At 33.8% G+C, this 16,800-nt stretch overlaps 1 protein-coding gene across 2 annotated transcripts; it reads left to right on the top strand.

Annotated features, from left to right (window-relative positions):
* The first annotated feature begins 3,601 nt into the window (after window positions 1–3,601).
* On the top strand, window positions 3,602–16,800 carry LOC123309411 (probable cytochrome P450 301a1, mitochondrial). 2 transcript variants are annotated; one of them, XM_044892522.1, is made up of 10 exons: window positions 3,602–3,968; window positions 4,459–4,652; window positions 8,299–8,575; window positions 9,384–9,577; window positions 9,656–9,857; window positions 11,260–11,422; window positions 11,689–11,858; window positions 12,456–12,534; window positions 16,400–16,606; window positions 16,665–16,800. In XM_044892522.1, the coding sequence occupies exons 2-10, from the start codon at window positions 4,472–4,474 to the stop codon at window positions 16,776–16,778; spliced, it is 1,587 nt and encodes a 528-aa protein (XP_044748457.1). In that variant the 5' UTR covers window positions 3,602–3,968; window positions 4,459–4,471; the 3' UTR covers window positions 16,779–16,800. The 2 variants fall into 2 exon arrangements, with proteins under 2 accessions (XP_044748457.1, XP_044748456.1); XM_044892521.1 differs by having other exon boundaries at window positions 3,603–4,039.

Genomic DNA, 16,800 nt, shown 5'->3' with positions numbered 1-16,800 from the left:
GCCTCATTAATCTGACACTAATCAAGGGGAGGGGGTTTCTTAATCTGACACTTTGGAAATGATGAAAATGCGTTTTTTTTTAATATCTCCTAACCTGTACCTCTAATCGTTTTTGTATTCATTATGAAAATTGTAGATAATAAAATTCTATACAACTTCCGTCTGAAGCAATTTTGCCTACTCTTAAACGTTTTCGAGTTAGAAGGCGATAAGGGCGAGGAGCTTAGCCACACATGCGAAAGGTCAAGGTCAATGTAGAATCCCAGTCTAATGTACATTAATCGCCATATATCTCAAAAACGTAGAAAAAATTGCTTGAGATAAAATTTGTAGGAACTGTTATGCTGTACAATTTTCATGAATGCGGAAAAGATTCGAAGCCCAGGGGAGGATATAATTCAAAAAAACTTGAATCATTAGCTTCAAAATAAAAAAACTCCAACGCGCTCGAGAATGTACACGTGACGTTTTTTTGCAACTTTGGCGCCCTCCCACACATTTTCCTCAGGCTTAAATCGTCAGATTAAGAGAATATATACTTTTCAACATGTAATTAACCACATATATCTTAACCTCACACGCTCGAGTATGTACAATGATTCTGACAGACTGTTCTTGGCAATTCCTCCTATATATACAGGGACCATCTCTCCCCGTATTAATCTGACACGCTCGAGTAAATTCCGAATTTCCCTCTTCGGCTCCCCAACTATTACCTTAAAAACTAGTGAAAGCCGTTTTTGAACGGAGATTCTTGAGGTATTTTTTCCCCTTAAGTGTGAATGACGTATATAAAGAAGAGTCAGGAATGCCTTTTTTCTAAAAACCCTTCTAAGATAGTTATTTATTTAGCAAGTGCGTTATATAGATTCTAATGCCTGAAGTGAAACCTTCGATCCGAGGGCCCTTTCCTCCAACCGTCTGTTCCGATATTCTTGAACAGTACTGTCAGTATTTCAGAAACGATGCCTATTGGCCCAGTCGTTCGAGTTCTATTGTTATTCGATTGCGGGCCAGTACTAACAGCAATATCGGAACAGGCCCCAAATGGTACTCCCATAATTCAGTTTTTTCGTGATTACTTCTGAAAGACGCAATCGATTCTGGGAATTTATTTGAATTTGAGTTGAGAATATCAGAAATTATTTGTTTCCAACCCCTTCCACTTAAGGCTTTCGGACCGACAGAAACTGACTGACCCCAGCACTTGAGGGTCAGAAACTTTTTTTGATTGAAGATATCGGCGATATTCCTCGATTTATTCATTTAATCATTCATTCTGCGAAAAATTGTGAACCGGTGCGTCTTCGAAAAAATGCAGCGTTACCAATTAACAAGCATTTTTATGAATAAATTTCAAGTGACATTTCTGAAATTAAATTTGATGTTTTTTGAAATAAATTTGACTATTCTTAAATACGAGTGATGTTTTGTGAACATAAATTGATCATTTCTGTATTACACCTGGAAATGGTATATTTTCGTAATGGATACAGGGTGTATTTGAAGATGAGGCATTTTTTTCAACAGAAGGTAGAACTGGTCAAACTGAAGCGTTTCACCAAAAATCACCTATACAAAACTATCAAAATGACAAAGTTGAATCAAAAAATTTAAAATGATTACTGAAATAGAATCTAATACGACCCTAGACCGTTTGTTAGCTTATCTCCTGATTCGACCATATGGTTTCGTTTAGGATATTGGCTCGTTCGATATTCACGTGGTAATGAAAATGAAAACTTATGATTGCCGAATTGTTGTCATTATTTTTAAGTAACTCACACGATTATATGAAATGGCTCATTTCGATACCAACTGACAGAAGAGACTTAGGACACAAGTTTAAAAAAATGGAATAATACTTCAAAATCTCACCAATAAAATTCGTTTAAATTTTTTCACAATGGGCATCACAATCTTCTTGTTCGAACATTGCAACAATCGTAGTAAAAATAGGATGAAATGGGGAAACAGCATAGCACTCTTTCAACATAACACATAACTAACATAAGCACTTTCAAGAAAGTGTCTAGATTTTCTACATTTTTTTTTTCATCCCAAATTACACGATACAACAATTATGATTCTCTCAAAAGTGACCTGATGCAGTGATGCATCTAAACCGATGAACTGAACCATTCATTGTCCAGCCATATGTTTATGTTTTGTTTCGTTTTTGCGATGCCGGAGTCACCTTCCACAGCCCCGTACTTGGAATTCAATGAAATTTTGTCGAACTTCTAGGGGTTGTATCTCAGCCATCTTGGATATTTTATATAGATAATTTTTGGTTATTTTGATGAGTTCTACCTTCTGTCAAAAAAAAGCTTCACCTTTGAAAACACCCTGTATACATACCTACATATTTTTATCCGTTCCATATCAAAACCTTCTCAAAATTATATTCAGCACCCTCTTAAACAAAAAATTGTTGCTTTGTTAAATGGGGAATTCTCCTTAATTTGGGTTATCACAGCATATGCAACTTTAAACTGAATAATTATGAGTTTAATTCATGAATTTTTCAAATGCACCGCGGAAACTATTCAAAATCATTCTTCGAATATGAGGTTTTAAAATTCAAATCGCTTCGTTTCTAGTTTACGATTTGGCAACAGCGTCTACTAGAAAATAAAAGGATCAATGGCTTGTTTATAAGATAACAGGTGTTGATTTACAGCCATCATTTGACGCGTACTCACTGGCGAGCATCAAAAGCAACCGGCCATAAAAATCCAATAAAATTTTACGACCTTCCTTGTTCGTCCCAGACTTCATAGACAGCCATCTTTGTCTATCTCATCAAGATAGTGTATTTGTTGTCCTTTATTATCAACGCAAATTTCAGTCGATATTGCCAACTTGTTCAATAGAAACGCTTTAAATTTTAAATACCCATTATTATTTTTCATTTTTAAGTAATTAAAATTATTTTTTTTGGAAACGTTTGAAATGATTATTTCAAAATGTGACGTTTTAAAGATATTTAATGAAAAATACATCATTTTCGTCAGAAGGAGTATTCCTTATTATTACCCCACTCGAATTGAAAAAAAAAATGAATTTAAATGTAATATATCTTTCTATGAGTTAGAATCAAAGCACCTGAAAATATATGGGTGTAATTTTCTTGACTCACGGTTGACAAACAATAATGAATGAAGAACACATGTGAATTTGTGATCTATTGTTTATTGCAACTGAACTTTTAAACATTTTTCTAGCTATAGTGTGAAAATCATGGATGTTCATCATCACGTGAAATTAGATGTTCAATCATTTGGATGCTTCCATAGTTTTCGTGAAATATAAAAAATTCGCAAAAAATAATGGTTCAGGTTCATTATTGAATATGAAAAATAAATTCAGTCATTAATCCTTCGAGTTTACATAAATTGTCGAAGAAACTAATGGCTAAATACTCAGAAAACTGAAGAATTAAATGTTGAACTTATACTTAGGTATTATTTTCTTCCGACTCAGGTCGAACTATCTCTCATATGAATTTGAATTTGTATATCGTCGGATAACTGCCAACACAAGATATTCCGAAAGAATTTCCATGTACTATTCTCAGTAAAGTGAAAAATGGAGTTACCTTGTTGTAACAGTAACCTGACGATATATCTTTCAAGATCTTGTTAAGTCATTTATATCGTCGAATAGTAAGTGATAAATTCTGTGTTATACTAAGCAAATTAGCGACCATTAGCAAATATAATTCATCGAAAGTGCAATCAGATGCATGGAGCTTCATCTCATCCTTATGCAATCCTCCTAATCAGGTAGGATATTACGATAGTTCATAAAATCTCATGGTGTAAGTTCGAAGTGCTTATCCAAGGTCATATGTTGGCCTAGTCCCGAAGACCTACTGAACAACTGAACATTAATTTACCATTCCTTCACCGTATAATCAACGGATCGAGAAAGTTGAATTGAAATGAGGCCGAAACTATTCACAGGTAATCCAACGTTGAAGAAGAAATGTTCTAGTGCTGTGTCCGTACAATTAAAACATATTACTGTCAAAGTTGTGAGTACTTTTGTTTTTCATGAAAATATTTACAAATTTGGATTGGAGAACTATCTTGCACTATCCACTTGTTCAGTATGACAATTATTCATTGGCTTCAGGTTATTGAAAACAATATTTTTCTTAACGAATACAAATCTATATTTTTATCATTTTTCATATATTTAATCAATTCTTACTGACTTCCTATACAAGCTATAAGAATTGGTTGGTTGTAAATTTGCAGTTTTAACTATCCTCTGTGCTTCAATGCAAGAGATCATAATGCAATACAAATTGCTTGTATGTATATGTGCAATCGAACAATTCGTCCTTTTGTAAAGGAAATGAAGCAGCTTCATGAAGACTTCTTGATGAAACTGGTATTTTAATGATGCCTTCAGTGAAAGATTTTGACAAAATGATATTTTATTTTGCAGAAATAAGTGTAGAATGTCCAAAAGAATTATAAAAAACTTCGATAAAAAATGCCTCAGGAAATATTGCTCAAGGGTATCTTACTCAACCACTACAACAGTGACAGCAACTGAAGAATCGAGCTGTCCACATATTCAACAAGTAAATGCTAAACCATATTCTGAAATCCCTGGTCCGAAACCTGTACCATTTTTAGGTAAGTATGTTATTATGGATTTTTATGGTTGATTCTTTATCTACAACAAGCAGTTATAAAAGCAAACTATAAAACCTCGTTTCGAAGCACTTATGAAATGAAGAATTTATTTCAAAAAGATCAAAACTTTCAACGCCAATTAGTCACTATGATATCGTCCACTTTGAAGTGAGTTGGTTTATAGAAATCTTGCAAGTGTCATAGTTGGAGCAGCATTTCCTTGATGGCACCGGACACGTGATAATATAATCACTATATTTTTTCCAGTTTTTCCAGAATTTTTTCCCTTCTAACTTTTACCCTGCTATACTGAGAATGTAAGAAAGTTGAAATTGATAAAATGAATTGTTTCACTATTGAACAAGGTAGCTATTAGCCGGAAATTCACGGTGCATGATCTGCACATGCATGCGGAAATTCTGAGAAAGTATCTATAGCTACTATGATATTCCGAATGCAATATATATCTGCTTTATACAGGACGTAGAGTTAATAACTTGACAGATAATTATTTTTTCGTACTATTTTTATGGAATGTATATTTTTTAGTGCAGATTATTCATATTCTTCATGAAAAAAGTAGTTACCTATTATTGTTTGAAACTTTTTTCATCAGATTTCAATTATTATCGTTCATTAAAGTTTTTTCTCATCGTTTAAATGAAATTCAGTTTAATTTCTTCAGTTGGAAAAAAGTTAATCATTTTTTATGAAGAATAATAATCTGGAACTGAAAATATAGCCATTTAAAAAAATCATGTTGCCCTTGAAATAACCTTGACAGTGTTAAAGAAATATGTTCATTCGTTGTCCGACTTGATACCTAACAATTTTTATTCGAAGTACCTACAATGTTTGTGAAATAATTTACTTTTTTTAATTCGAATAAAAGAAACAAAGACCTTTGGCAGTTTGAATGGAATACGTGAACTTTTTTCAACAAAGAGTTCCTGGTTTTGATCTTCCCAGGAAAATATGGTGTATTCTGAATCGTATAAGAACAGGTCACGGACGTTGCAATAGTATGCTTTTTAGGTGAAAATCATTCGAAAGCCCTAATTGTGAATGCGGAGAACCAGAAGAAACCATAAATCATCTAGTTAATCATTGTCCGATTTATAAATTTTAGGATGGTTTTAGGACTTTACATGCAGTTTACGAATCTTTTTTTAATTGGGTTGTCAATTTTAGGTCACTCAGATATATTGAATTTAATTTTATTATTTGACCTTTTTCTGCTTTTATTTTCTTTCTATGTCAGATAAAAGTTTCTGGTATCTTAGAGAAGGAGAGGATCAATTTTTGCAGTGCGAGGTTCCCTTCAATATAAAATATTTCAGCTCATTTCGTGAACAGTTTCATTTCTTACAATCCACAACACACACGGGGAGAAAGATTTTTTTAATGAGGTTTTTTCCTAAGTTCTTGTATCATACACCAAATTTTATGATACTCCATTTACGCTAACCTCTGCTAAAACTGTATCTCATACACATGCTATAATTTTTGTTTGCTGTTAAAGATTGTAATGCTCTGTATCGAAAGAATATATTATTATATAATATCTTTCTTCACATTCACCAATTACCAAAGGTTCATTCGAGATCAGGCCCGGATCTACGATTTTTTCTGACCGGGGCAAATATTCATGATGGCGCCCCCCCCCCCCCACTAAGGTTCGTAGGAAAAATCTAATTGCATATTCGTCATCGCTTTCAACCCGAGTTATTTTTTTCACTAGTTCGAGGTCGTATAGATTACGAATATGTAATTAGATTTTTCCTAAGATGAGTACTTTGGGATAAAATCACTCATATTTTTTTCCCATTGTTCCATCAAAAAATATTTTTTCTCATTGTTCCATTAAAAGTTATTTTTTTCCCAAAATACTCCCAAAAATGGCATAAATTAAAAAAAATCAAAAAGTTTGTATTTACAAGAATGTCGTTTGCAACCCGCCATCGTCTATCGTTTTTACCCGCGCTTCATGAACGAAATTATTCCGAACAAAAATTAATTTTTTTAACTACATATATCGACCCGTATCATTTTACATATGAATTCAAGGTAGGTCACGAATATGCAATTAGATTTTTGGAGGATCGGTATTTTGAGGAATAAATCACTTTAAGTGCAAAATTTCGGGAATATTGGTCAACTTTGAGAAGCTGTAGCAGCTAGAAAAAAATCACTAGTCATATGCTGTTTTTTTGGTGATGAATTGGTTCTTTGCAAATATAAAAAACCACACTTCAATCATCTATCTCGAACGGTTCAGATTTTATGAATTTTTCCGCGAAGGTCCAAAATTTCCGATTTTCCATCGACCATAACTTGAAAAGTGAATTTTTTTAAAAATATCTGTTTGCATATTCGTGTTCTACGCCCTCGAATTAGTGTACAGAATGAATTCGGTTTTGAACGGAGACCAAAAATATTCTTCAGAAAATCGCCCACTCTGTATATATTTCATTTTGTGAAAACATTAAAAAAAACTCAATTTCGTGAAACTTTTACATAAAACATTTATTTGTACCTCTCTCAGTAACAAAGTTAAAGGGGGGCTCAAATTATGGTGAAAAACTCGGTACATCTATGGAAAATTTGAAAAAATTTCGATCTTACTGATTTCCACCAAAATTGATGTTTTTGTTTTTACTAAGGCATATATTACGAATATGCAAACAGAATTATGCTGAAAGGATTAGTTTTTAAGTTATGGTCTATAGAAAATCGGAAATTTTGGCCCTTAGTTCCAGATGAGAAGGCGATGAGTCGGTAATTCCCCAGGCAAAGAAATTACTGCTTGCGATGCAGTGTAAACATATCAGATCTTTCAACCTATTTCACCCAAGTGTGGCGGTCATTCGTAGATGACTGAATAATATGCAGTTAATTGATCCCTCATTGATTTTAAAGATTTTAGGCATAGTGATGGTATATCATGTTTCCATTCTACAGTTTCCATTTTAGCACTAGGAAATTAATTTTTTCCGAGAAAATCAAAAGTAAAAAATTTTAACCTCTGGTTGATTTTGGCGCCCCCTTAGGCTGGCGCCCGGGGCAAGCGCCCCGCTTGCCCCCCCCTAGATCCGGGCCTGTTCGAGATGAAATTCTGAGAATTGAAATTAATTTTTCTGGCCAGAAACTGAGACACTAAAAACTGTGTTATCTCTCAGTTCTGTAATGTTCGAAATTCGATCGAGAATTGAATTATATCTGAAAGTTTTTCATGATTGAATCATAAGTAGTCTAATTGGAAAAACTTAAAAATAAAGTTAATAAGTAATGTTAAAAAGTTTTCGAAAATAATTTCTTCATGAAATTTTTCATAAGCAGACCATAAGTATTTTTGATATTGAGTTATTTCACTCTATACTCAAAATAGTTGCTTTTTTTAATCAGAAGAGGTACAAATTTTTCAAAATAAATATTTATAGGTTTTTCTTCCAAATGAATGCCCATAAGTCAGAATCTCGGTCCGTTGCTGATTAATATCTACTTATGGCCATTGTCAGATTTACAAACTCTCATATAACTCTGAATAGTTAAATATGCAACTGAATCTTCTGTTTTTCCTTCAATGCATGTGAAGTAGTAGTCTTATTTTTTGGGAAATATTATCGATACTAACTTCGTATTCTAGGCAACACATGGAGGCTTCTACCAGTAATAGGCCAATACGACATTTCTGATGTTGCAAAATTATCGCAACGGTTTTACGACCAATATGGCAAAATAGTGAAGCTGTCCGGTCTAGTTGGCAGACCAGATTTGTTATTCGTTTATGATGCGGATGAAATAGAAAAAGTTTACAGGAATGAAGGACCTACACCATTCAGGCCATCCATGCCTTGTTTGGTCAAATACAAAAGTGAAATACGAAAGGAATTTTTCGGGGAACTTGCTGGGGTGGTTGGAGTGTAAGTAAATCTTCGTTTATACTCGTAGTGTAAATGATATAAATACAGGTGTGATTCAAGTAGGTATTCCAAGTAAGAATTGCATTCCATCACCTAAGTAAACCTCTAAGAACTCTTAGAGGAGTTGAAAACATCTAAACACAATTTTAGACTGGTTTCGGGATCATTGTCTCTCATACAGTACAGTGTAGTGCTAGATATTTCAACCGGAGGATGGGTGCTTAAGCGAAACCGGTGGGTCGTTTTGAGTAATATTTTCACATCTCATCACAATGCGCCACCTTTCCCAACAGTCAACGAATGTACAACAATTCGTTAAGCGATTGTAGGCGGTTCAATAGGGTTCACTAGCTAAACCGCATTCGGTCAGGAAATAATTTGTAGTATAGGTACTGTATATGTAGTACTGTACTCCATTTCCATATAAATTTTTTGTGTACATTTCATACTTATCCTACGTTCTGCATCTTTAAAGGATTTCACCAACTGGCAGTATGCTAAGAAAAGAAGAACTTTATACCTTTTGCCGTTTTGTAAATATGTTACATCGAAAACAAATTCAATTCTGATCACATTCCGCAAAATTAATAGCTTGAACATTTTATATTCATATACCTAATATGACCTTATTTTTACCTGGTCTGTGGTATCAATAGTCCCAATTTTCGTGAAGAAAGCTGCAAACCTGTGACAATAATGCTTTTTGAAATCTCACCTTTTTCACCATATTCAGTCAAGCAAAAATAACAAGGAAAATTCGTTATGTTATCGAGAATATGGTGGGTATGAAATTTTTTATATTCCACAGACACGGAGAACCATGGAAAGCATTCAGGACCAAAGTTCAAAGGCCAATCCTTCAGATACAAACCGTCAAAAAATACATTACACCTATAGAAGAAGTCACAAATTACTTCATAGAGAGAATGTTAGAAATGAAGGATGAAAACAATGAAATGCCCGGTGACTTCGACAATGAGATACACAAATGGTCTTTAGAATGTGAGTGGAAAGCAAATTTATCTATTATTTATCCACGTACTCAACTCGCATCTTTCATATTAAAAAAAAAAAATTTAGGCATTGGACGGGTGTCTCTCGATACAAGACTAGGTTGTTTGGATCCCAATTTACCAACTGACTCCGAACCACAAAAAATTATCAATGCAGCAAAATATGCACTGAGGAATGTCGCTATTCTGGAGTTGAAATTTCCATTTTGGCGCTATTTTCCGACTACAGTCTGGAAGAACTACGTCAAAAACATGGACTATTTTATAGAGTAAGTTTTCTTGGGTATTATTTATACAGAGGTATAGGTGTTTATAATAAAGGTCCAGGGTCTGCAATTATGATAAGATAATATGTAATGTCTTTGTCTGACAGATATACCTAGACGAATTACAAGTCACCTCAAGTTAACTACAAGCGTCTAGCGTGAAGAAAATTAGCACATATAAATCGATGAATTCAGACACAATTGATTATCTAACATCCAACAATATATCATTTTGCTTTAGGCTGCGATAAATGCATATGAATAGTTCGAAATTGAACGAAAACATACTGAAATATAGATATGTATTACTCTAGTTCAATTCGATTTGAATTCAAATGACTCCAAAAATGATATAAAAATATTCAGATGCACAACACCCATACATAAAAAAAGGAACAAATATTACGATCTGAATCGAACTAGCCAACCATCACAACTCACTGTGCTATTCAGCTATTCAGGAAGTGTAAATGCTGACCATATGATTAAGATAACAGATAAGGAATTACCTGCTGTATTAAATGATGGTACCTGATAGAGTATGATTTCAGTGTAAAGAGCAAAATCTAACATAATAATATATCTACAGGGCGAGTCTTTGACTCGTATAAATATTCTTACAGTAGTTTCTTGAGGTCAAAGGAAAGACTTTTTTCCTTACCATTTTTTCCGAATCAGCTCGATTTGAAAGCATGTTGAAAAACCATGAAAAAACTAATCGGGAAAATTATTCGGAATATAGTTTTTCATTTATTTGATTAATCTTTTTCGGACACAAGATATCACCCACGTTTTCCAGTTTCGTCATTATGACCATTACGTACCATAAAAATACCAAAAATTCAAAGAACCCAACTCTTGAAACTAAGTTGGACTAATGAATATTTGTACGTTTTGTAAAATAAAAGTGTTCTCCAGATTTTTTCGTATAATGTGCAGTTACTTGATCTTCAAGTATCTGTGCATGAAATTCGAAAAATTGGGTACCTTGGATGAATACAACTCTGTTTAAAAGATCCACAGATGTACAGTGTCACAGATTAACCTAGTTATTCTGAAAGTAATTTGGTTTTTCCAGGAGTGGCATAGCTCATTATGAAAACTTAAAATGGCTTTATCTTTTTATCAGGGCCGAATCGGAAAGAATAGTATAAAAAATGTGTTTCTTTTGACCTCAAGAATCTGCTGTTAAAATATTTGTAAGAGTCAAGGACTGAAACTGCATAAAAATCACAAAATTTTTGGACATTGTAGCCACTGCTAGGCAAAGATTTGACAGGGCTTGGAGCTGATTGATAACGTATTAATTTGATTCAAGTCCTTTTGGTTCTCTTTCGTCAGACATGCTCAATGGAATTCAATTTGATTGAAGATTTTTTGAGATAATAGTGTTTTTCCTTCATAGAATCTGTATGAAGCACATAGACGCCGCTATGGAGAGGCTCAAATCTAAGAGTGTTACCAATGAAAATGACCTTTCACTTGTAGAAAGAATCTTGGCTAGCGAACCAGATCCCAAAACAGCATATATCCTTGCTTTGGATTTGATTCTGGTTGGAATAGATACGGTGAGTCAGTAAAATTCAGATTAGGTATGAATGTTTGTGTTAGCAAAAGTCGAAAATTATTTAAGGATTATTTCAAATTTCTCACACACACATTAGGTATCATTCCTGAAACTTGAAATGATAGATTGGTGGTTTGAGGATCAAGAAGCAATATCAGTTCGCCGAAGTTTCGGAAATATATTTTTCCATCCTCAGGGCTCTACAAATATTTATTTTATATCTTTTTTGAGAGTCCAAATAACGCTTATACCTACTGATTTCTTCAGATTTCCATGGCTGTATGTTCTATACTTTACCAACTAGCAACTAGACCCAATGAACAAGAGAAATTATATCAGGAATTGAAAAAAATTCTTCCGGATCCAAACACTCCTTTGACAGCATCGCTCTTGAATGAGATGGTCTATTTGAAAGCTTTCGTCAAAGAAGTGCTTAGGTGAGTCTGCGTAAACGAATGAATTTATTTATTTTCCCCTTGAACGCCGAGACATTTGATGATTCTTTAATAATCTTATACCTATGCGAATGCCTATTTCTTTATGGTGTCTATTTGTGAGAAAAATAATATTGAATTTAAGAAAATGAAAACTTAATATTTTTTCAATCGCTGTCTCTAATCGAAACATTAAAGCATTCAATATTCAAAATGATGTATGACACATTTAGAAATTGTGCAATGTTCAGAATATGTACAACGTGTTTCACATTGTGACATTTTACACATTGGTAATGATGTAGCTCTATTGGGTGGCGCAATAAACCTTTAAGGTTGCAGATGTAACACCTTGAAGAGGTAGATCAACAATCTATCGGTGAAAGTATTAGTAAAATTCTTAACAACTACTCATGAAAGTTGTGAAATATCATTCTCCTATCATCCAAAGCAACTGGGAGAAATGTGTATTTTCGAAAACTCATCATTTCAAATGTTTTTTTGGTTATATTATATAAAATGAACTGTAATGCTTAAGTGCGAAAGCAGATATCGCATTCTTTTTCACTTCATTATAGTACAAAATCATTTTTTTGTTAGGATGTACTCAACAGTTATAGGCAATGGACGAACGCTGCAGGAGGATACTGTGATACAGGGATATCACGTACCAAAAGGCGTAAGTAAGTCTTGATATTACCCAATTACCATTAAGCAAAGATTATATAATTATATAATCTTTGCCATTAAGAAGTGAAAAGAGAGGAAGATAAAATATTGGTGGCTTATGCAGGCTTCCTAATAAATGAGAACCAATCTTGCACAGGAAGATCAAGAGATCGCCATCTGCTTACCAGATTGGTTATAATCTCTCAGGTCTATGAATTTGTTGACACGCGTGTTTCGGGTTTTATCCCATTTTCAGAACTGAATACATAAATACAGAAAGAACACATTCATATAATAATCAAATAGCACATGTTGAAATCGGAGACAGGCGGAAATCTAATTAATCGTTTACAATTGGAGATTTTGTTTTTGGGCTATTTCTAGGATTTCTAAAAAATCTAAACGTTTACCTTTATCGCCTTTATGTAGAATTTTTACATTATTACAATCTATGAAGTGGTTGAGAGTAATGCAATGATCAGAGAGAAACCAGTTGTTGATTAATTCTGCAGAATAGATCTTTTATGTTCCTCAAGTCTAACCCCGAGAGAACGGCCAATTTGACCTATGTAAAATGCGGGGCATTCATCACATAACAGCATATATACACCACTTAATTGCGAATTAGTCAGTCGATCCTATTATATTAAAAAATATTGACCTTAAATTCTTCTTTTTTGGTACATATAACATCAATTTCATTTTTTCTGATTCTTTTACAAAGTTTTTCACTGAGAGATGGGATGTAATTGATGTAAGTAAATTTCTTGAAATTTTGTATTGTATTTGTAGATTAGTAAGATTAGTGCTCATACGGAGCATGACGAAGCTTATCGATTTTGGGCAGCATCGATCTAGCCGTGTATGCCGTCTATGTTTCACTACCACAAAGATAAGATTATGGAGAGTAGAGAGAAGGAGAACGATCGCTGCTTTGAGACCACAGATTTTTTGTCCCCTAAAATATGTACCAATAGTAGTAGTTCATGCTTTTGCCAACAGTCGCGCTGGCCATCACGAGAGTGCGAAATTTTGTTTACACAAATCAAATTGTAGTTGGCTCGTTGGCTGAGTGAACTGTTTCCCTGGTGACAGATGATAGGAATATTATTATTGTCGATTTTTGATAAGAGAACAACATATGACCATGGTGAAATGTTGAAGCGTGCGCTAGTATAAGAGTGTTTTGGCATCGGAAAGAAAAGGAGAAGAGATAAAATTTCCGACAGCATTTTTGAGAGAAAATTGGAAAAAACCTTATGTCAAGAATCAACTCCCAATCAATTTGTGTGTCGAGAGCACTTCTGCGATGAAGATATCAAAAAGATGATGGATTCATTATAAACGAAATCGAAATTGTCATCCCTCGTGAGAAGTTGACTCTTCTGAATAAGAATATTTAACCAATAAAACTACATGGTTCAGAAGTAAATATTCTTGAAGAATTTTGTTGGCATAACATAATATATGGTTTATATCGGTTCTCAGCTGAGTATTGGCAAAAGAATCTACTCTAATACCTAAGTGATAAATCTGAGACTGCTACCTTTTGTTGTCTTGATGTGTACTACTCCTCACTACGGATTTATATAATTTTGAAGATTAGTAAACCAACTAACATAGCTGCTTTCAATAAACAATGATAAACAAAAGTAGGTACAATTTTTTTGATCAGTGATTTCTTTTGAATTTCATTGATTTCGACTTGCATTTTATTGCATATAATTCAGAGAACTCATATTCAATATAGATTTGAAGAAAGGTATTTGAAAAATCATCAGAAAAACCACGATGACACATAACCTTAAATAAAATGAAGGCTGTTCATTTCAAATTGACGCTTGAATCCCCACCCCTTATCGATACCCGCTGTAATCGCAGCGACACCTATTTTCCCCGTTTTTGGAGACACATTTTTAGTACGGCGATCGTTCTCCTTCTCTCTACTCTCCATAGATAATATGTCTAAAACACTGGTGTGTGCACTTGTCACTTTTTGCATGCATTAACATTTCAGAAAATCGGGAATACGGGGATATGGGATCAGTTTCGTGGCGGCGCCACCATGTCATTTGCTTCGGTCTATCCTTGTTCTACCAAAGGAAGTCCAATGATACTCTCTCGTTTTATTTTGTTGTGCGTTGATATCGAACATCGATCAACGAATTCAAAATATGAACTGGCCCATTTTGTCACCTGTTAAGGAATATTTGTAACTTACAGTTTAATTTTCGTTGCAAAAACAAACCTGTCGATATGTCAACACTGTCGAATAAGGGTTCGAAGGAGTATTTACTATTCTTCTTCAAGATAATTTCCGTTTCACAAATTGAATTCATGAGGGGGGTTCAATATGATTTTAATAAAACACGGTTGATTGGTCAAATGTCCAATATATTCAGTTCACGGAAAGGGAATTTTCACTATATCTACTCATGAAGAATATTTGAAGAACAGACTAGAATAGATTTAGGTATTTCTGTTTCTCAATAGATGCCCACAATTTACATTACGTATTTTCAATACAGTTTCTTTGAAATACTGCTGAAGTTGCCATAAAACTTAGCTATATCCGTCCCGAATGTTCGTTCATCTGATTTGGTTCTGCCTCAAATTCCAACAAGACCGAATTATTAACTCCATACAGAAAACTGAAGTTACTGAACTACATGTTGAATAAATGAATGTTCTACACTCCTTTCTCGAAACTTATACATTTTCACACACCAATAATCGCTTTTAAATACAGCATATTCGTAAGTCGTAGTAAAGTATTCAAATTATTTTCAAATATCAATTGACAATGCTCTGTCAAATTCTAAACTGCGCTATCTACAGTGGGAAAAACGAAACTGATCCCATATCCCCACGAAATTAAAAACAAAATCGAATCAATGAATACACCAGAGTTTTAGACACCTTACCACAAGATTATCTACAGGTGTTTTATCTTCACTCACCTGAAGATACTATTGTGATAACTAAACTCATTTTGTGAAAACCGTATAATCTGTTTTAAGTACAATAATGGATTTTTATCAAGTAATGGCCACATCAATTCAATCTTTTTCGTTTTCTTGATTTTCCTAGTTTCCTAAAGCAACTTTTAGGACTTTTCATTCCATTATGAAAAGATCAAATAAAGAATAAAGTTTCCATTCGAAATGAAAAAGTTGGATCACTCCCAGACCTTTCCTTAATCAACCTGTATGAATTTGAAAAAGATTTTGAAAATTCGGTTTCTACCTAAAAATTTTCGTACCAAACTATTTTTTTTATTGCCTTTTTAACATACATTGAAAAAAATGTGTTCCATGAAAATTTGGTATTTCACACACATTAAGTGCTTATCTTTATATTGTTGTTTTTTTTAAAATAAGTTATTTATTCGATCAGATAAAGAAAGGACAGTCCATTTTTCTGGCGATATGGTTGAAGACATTGCGTTAAGCCTACCTATCTTCTGATCCACTCTGAAGATATAGATATACTTTTTATCTTATCACCACTTAGGGCCAATTTCACCAACTCCGCTTAACTTAAACTCAGGTCAAAATTCAAACGAACTCTTTCTAACATTGACATCTGTTTTGTCTATAAAGTTAAAAAAAGAGGGTAAGAGTAGGTACCACAAAACACAGGGACACTCCATTTTAACTGTAGTCAAGATGCGTAATCCTCATAAATTGGCAGGTTTTTCCTTAACGCCATCGGCCCTTAATAAGCGAATCCGGGACACCCGCTTCTTGTTCCATATAAGCTAGAATTGTGGCCTTGGAACAGAGTACAGATATTCAAATTCGAAAGATATGCTCACTTGATTCTGATTCTCCATGTGCTAACTCGAATTCCATAAAATTCAAATATTTCTCCAGATCCAAGTCGTCTTCCCAACTCTAGTAACAGGAAGCATGTCAGAATTTGTGAGTGAGCCTGAAAAATTCATGCCAGAAAGATGGATGAAGCAAAGTGCAACGAAATACAAGCTTCACCCATATGCATCTCTACCATATGGTCATGGAGCGAGGATGTGCTTAGGCAGAAGATTTGCTGATTTGGAAATTCAAGTCCTTTTAGCAAAGGTGAATTTAGAATATTTTTTTCTCAGAATAATAAGAATTCAAAACACTAATTTTTCAGCTTATACGTTCTTATAAATTGGAATACAACCATGAACCTCTGGAATACAAAGTTACCTTCATGTACGCACCGGAAGGCGAGTTGAGATTCAAAATGACTCCAAGGGATTGTTGAAGTTACCAAAGAATCAATACTT

Source organism: Coccinella septempunctata, chromosome 3 (genome assembly GCF_907165205.1).
Source record: "Coccinella septempunctata chromosome 3, icCocSept1.1, whole genome shotgun sequence".
Taxonomy (NCBI): domain Eukaryota; kingdom Metazoa; phylum Arthropoda; class Insecta; order Coleoptera; family Coccinellidae; genus Coccinella; species Coccinella septempunctata.
This window is presented reverse-complemented; position numbering and strand designations above follow the sequence as displayed.